This window comes from Borostomias antarcticus (genome assembly GCF_949987555.1).
Source record: "Borostomias antarcticus genome assembly, chromosome: 2".
In the NCBI taxonomy this organism is placed as follows: domain Eukaryota; kingdom Metazoa; phylum Chordata; class Actinopteri; order Stomiiformes; family Stomiidae; genus Borostomias; species Borostomias antarcticus.
This window is the reverse complement of record NC_140235.1, coordinates 7659577-7664576: the sequence shown is the minus strand read 5'-3', so window position 1 is coordinate 7664576 and position 5000 is coordinate 7659577. Positions and strand designations below refer to the sequence as shown.

The window sequence follows — 5000 nt, the reverse complement described above, 5'->3', positions numbered from 1 at the left end:
AAAGAAATGTTGATATGTCGATATGTTTTGGCATTAAACATTTTTAAACCTGTCGTTAAGTTAAATTCTACATAAACGAAAAAAGGCTAAAGTGATGGTAACCAAATTTAGTGCACATGTTCGGACGCTACAGTAGGTATGCAGTTTTGGGGTATTCCGCTACTAGAGGGTGCCACAAATGCTAAAAGTTTATATATCGTAATGTGCTTCATGGATTTGTACCAAACTCAGTTTGCACAATCTAGGATCATTACTCAGTCGATGCATAAACTTTGGTAATGACTGAATACAGGGGGCATGGCTTTTAACAACAAATTACATTTCTATACATTTCACATTCCAAACTTCCAAAAATCTAAATAAATCATCTGTTTCCTATAGAGCTGATTTTTTTTCAGCACCTCCGTTGAACTGTGACAAGAGTTTGAATCACTGCAACCTATGGTCAATTCAGAGGTCTGTCACTCCTATTCTCTCACTCTCACTACTCCTACCCTCCTAAAATCACGATTTTTCAAAATATGCAAAATCAGTCAAAATCTACATCTCCTAAAGTCTTCATTTATATGCTACGACGAACCAAAACAACATTCTTTGGATACTACATATCAAGTGTTTAAAGCAATACATTGCAATATTTGGACCTTTACAAACATGTCTGGTGCTAATTCTGCAATTAGATTTAGTAAAAGTAAGCTGAATCGTCCAAACAGTCTACTCAGAAAGATAATACACTGACATTTATTACCTTTTAAAACTCACGCCCCCAGGACGCAGCATTCAGTCGAAGTGCGCATGCGCAACATTGTGCTTAAACAACACAGTAGTAGCTAACTATTCCTGCGTCTATGGATCATGCGTTTTTTAGCTCAATGAACATGGCGGAGGTGAGAAAACCGAAGCGAGGAGGAAGCCAGAAAAAGAAAAAGACAATCTGATAGTGTTACGACAGTACAACAGTGCACTTACTCGCAGAGCCTGTGGGGGCGCAGTTCTGAGAAAACGCGATGTATTGCTTTAAAATGGCGTTCACATCGGTCAAACGATGATCTAATTTTTTAAACACATTTCACCAAAATATTTGACAATAAGCCTGAAACTAGGATAACAATACGTTTTTCCTCCCAAAATTTTATCCCTAACATTTTGACTGTTATAATAATTTTCATTTTCAAAAGAGAAATAACCCAGTTGTGTACATGTAATATCATTGCCTCAAGTTGTGCTGTATGAAAAGCCTGTGTTCCCGGTGGCACAGTGGTCATTCACTCAAATCCCCTGGTTGCCATGTCCCCTTGGATAGATGCCCCCTCCTGTTTCTGCCCATCTGCCCAACTCAGGGGCTTTAAAGGTTGACATGCCATATCCATGCAAGGTGCCAGCCTGCTCATTAAGACCAATTTGGGATTCAGTGTCTTGCTCAAGGACACTTCCACATATGTTCAACTTAAAAAACGATTTTCTTTTACAATTTCTTGGGCTAGACAAATTCCTTCATTTCAATCAAGTCATCTGCATCTTTGCTTCACTGGTTTTCTGCTCCTTCTCCAAATCCTATTTTGGACACCTCGTCGCAAAACGTGGACCCCAATCATTGCCACTTGTGGCTATATTTTTGTAGTACTGCCCATTCCTGTACTGTCTAAAATACTAGACATTTTCAGACATCAAAATCTTAGTAGGTACCGCATGCGATCAAGGGAAATGTGCAAGAGAGGTGTGCTACTCACCCATACCAGTAGCGCGGGTCGTTGGGCAGACAGTGGTTTAGACTTCGCTGAGCCAGGGCTTTCTTCTTGTTCAATACAAACTCCTGCAGACGCATCTTGACCTCAGTACTGGCCACTGCACCTACAGGGAACAAGGGACATGTAGACAACCGCACCGTCAGTCGGGGACTACAAATGGAACATGGACACAAGTACTACAAATCCCATCAGCATGGCCACTTCAGATACCAATGACATGGACTACAGATGTGCACTACATTCAGTACCATACCATCAAAACTAGGCATGTGGCAACCTACTGTACAAGACATCATTTTTGAAAAACAACAGAGACCAGTGCCTGAGGACGACAACAAAGGCCCTAATGGTGTGTGAACATGACAACATGTTACTGGTCACGACACCAGAGGACACCTGTGGACAACGCTGAGGTAATTACATGGATTACATCCTTCCAGGTGATATGAGGAGTCTGAGAGAAACACACTTTGATGGGAATTCCACAGAGACTGCTGCAGTTCAATTATCTGTTTTTTGGGGGTAGGCTTTTTTTTTCTTTTTAAGCGACACATCAGTAGGTGTGTTTTCTCACAGTTCTCATTTCAATCACCACCTTCCCCTCACATCTCCAAACACCCCCGAGGGAGGAGGAAAAGACAGTGATGTTCAGTACAGAAAAAAAACATGTGCGTAAATTTGTGTGTGTGTAAACGCAGGAAAAGTACCAATAGGGACAATAGTGTGTCTGTGTGCATTAGACTGTCACAAAAAAGACAGGAGCTGACAACAGGGAGAGGGAGGTGGCCAAAACGAGAACGTGATGACTGCTAATATAAAGGTGTTTTCAATCACATTGCGAGTATAAGTGCTGATATTTGTACGCCATGCCACTGAGGTAAATTAGCTTTTATGAGACTGCCTTCAAGGCAATTTACTGCAGCACTCTACAAATCTCACACTGTATAGATGCCAGTCAAGCCAGCGCAGGCTATGTGTAGCACTAGGAGTGGCAAATTGGTTTAGCATGGGCACTGGAACGGCATACAAAGCGGTTTAGTTTGGGTACTGGTAATGACATCCTGTTAGCATAAAAGCCAGGTACAGGTTGTAGAAGTGGAACGGCTGCCTCACAGCGACAGTGGTGTGCTCGGTCAGGCGGCCCTGACTGGTTTGAGAAGTGCTGTTGTGACATTGCCTTTGAAACATCTTCCTGGGAGTTGAGGCTGGGGCAGCCTCTCCTGTCACCTGCTGTGGCGTTATGGCAGCCTTCCAGCGCTGCGCCGTGTCAAAGCAACGTCGAGTTTGGAGAGAGCGTTTGCAACGTTTTATTCAATCAAAGCGTTCCCCAGGCTGGCTGTATCATACAGACCACTAGACCTGGTCCAGGGCGATATCCTACGTATAACGCCCTGTTACTCTCAATGCAATTTGCCTATGAAAGCGCTTCATCGGCCCGGTCGTCCGACTCTACAGACAAAACCGTTTCGTTACTCACCAAAGTAAACACATCGTTGGAAAGATGAAAGCCTTTTCTCCTAAAGCGCTACAGTTTGTAGTCCGCCACCTTTCAAATAAAGGGCAAATTTGTACACTTAAATGTTTTATATCCACAGCGCATCGACTGTCTTCTTCTAACGGCGAATCGGCGCTCTCCGCTTTGTTTAGCCTACTCACTGCTGCCGCCCATTTCGGGGATGATGCATTACATCTTAAATGGTGTTGAGAGACTTTAAGATGTAATGCATCATCCCCGACATGGGCGGCAGCAGTTAGTAGGCTAAACAAAGCGGAGAGCGCCGATTCGCCGGTAGAAGAAGACAGTCGATACGCTGTGGATATAAAACATTTAAGTGTACAAATTTGCCCTTTATTTGAAAGGTGGGGGACTACAAACTGTAGCGCTTTAGGAGAAAAGGCTTTCATCTTTCCAACGATGTGTTTACTTTGGTGAGTAACGAAACGGTTTTGTCTGTAGAGTCGGACGACCGGGCCGATGAAGCGCTTTCATAGGCAAATTGCATTGAGAGTAACAGGGCGTTATACGTAGGATATCGCCCTGGACCAGGTCTAACAGACCACATCCTGTAGCGCTGCTGATGTGGACGTGAATGCTAACGCTAACACCTCTGATAGCTTGATGATGTAGCGCGTACAGTAGCTGCTACTCGTGTTAGCGACTCAACGCTAGCGGGTTAGCTACTCACTCTTCTGTCCTCGTTCCTTTGTTTTTGTTGCAAGAACATTCTACAACCTGTACCTGGCTTTTACAGTACAGTAGCTGCTACTCGTGTTAGCGACTCAACGCTAGCGGGTTAGCTACTCACTCTCCTGTCCTCGCTCCTTGTTTTTGAGGAGCTGGAGTTTCTGTTCTCTCTGCTGCTTCTCCATCTCCTGCTCGTGGCGATGGCGCTCCATCTTCCTCTGGTGTTCCAGCAGCTCCTGCTGATGCTTCATGGCCAGCAGATCCTGCTGGTGCTGGGGCGCGGAGCGACAGAGAGGAGGGGAGAGAGGAGGACAAAGATGAACGATAGTGGATGGAGAGAGAGTAAAGGAGAAACAGAAAGGGAGCGGGAGAGATGGACATGGTCACAAACTGTCCATTGCTACCCGATGTTCCTTTATCGGGTGTCCCTCTCACCTCTTCAAGCAGTAATACCAGGATCCTCCCTCTTAAGCTCCGATTGTATTTATATTTTGCTGCTCTTTAGCTCTATTCTGCTCTTAGACGTTTGTTTAGAGGGGAGATGCACTTGTGAGTTCTGGTGAGTAGTAGTACACTGACTACCCATGTTAAATGTGAGTTCTGGTGAGTAGTAGTACACTGACTACCTATGTTAAATGCAATTATTGTCAGTCGCTTTGGATAAAAGCATCTGCTAAATGACTGTAATGTAATGTAATCCTCAAGTTCCTCCAGACTCTCTCTCTTCCATTCTCCCCCCTCACTCTCTCTAGACATACTGTAAAAGTCTTCTACCTGTGCACTGTGATCCATTTGGTCCTAATGTCCCACTTAGACTAAATTCTTGCATTTCCACTGCAACATGATGACCATCAGTACAGCTTGGTTTTTACCAGTTCAGCTTGGTAAGCAAGTTGTCAAGGCTTAAGACATCGCTAGCCATGTGTCAATCAAAGCAGCAACAGCAGCGCTCTGATTGGAGCATTCACACAGAGCTATTTTTAGCCCCGGCTCCTCAGTCTCATTGGTTGATGATTCTGCGGCCGTGGCAACGCCAGGGACGCCTGTTTGCAGAGTGAGTCATCTCA

At 44.5% G+C, this 5000-nt stretch overlaps 1 protein-coding gene across 1 annotated transcript in view; it reads right to left on the bottom strand.

The window, feature by feature from the left end:
• The window catches only part of hdac4 (histone deacetylase 4), a 165195-nt gene that overhangs the window by 71825 nt on the left and 88370 nt on the right, over nt 1-5000 (bottom strand). The window contains exons 4-5 of the mRNA XM_084456089.1: nt 4055-4205; nt 1731-1851 (exon numbers count right to left, since the gene is read on the bottom strand). Coding sequence (XP_084312215.1) covers nt 1731-1851; nt 4055-4205 — 272 coding nt within the window. The remainder of the gene's footprint in view (nt 1-1730; nt 1852-4054; nt 4206-5000) is intronic.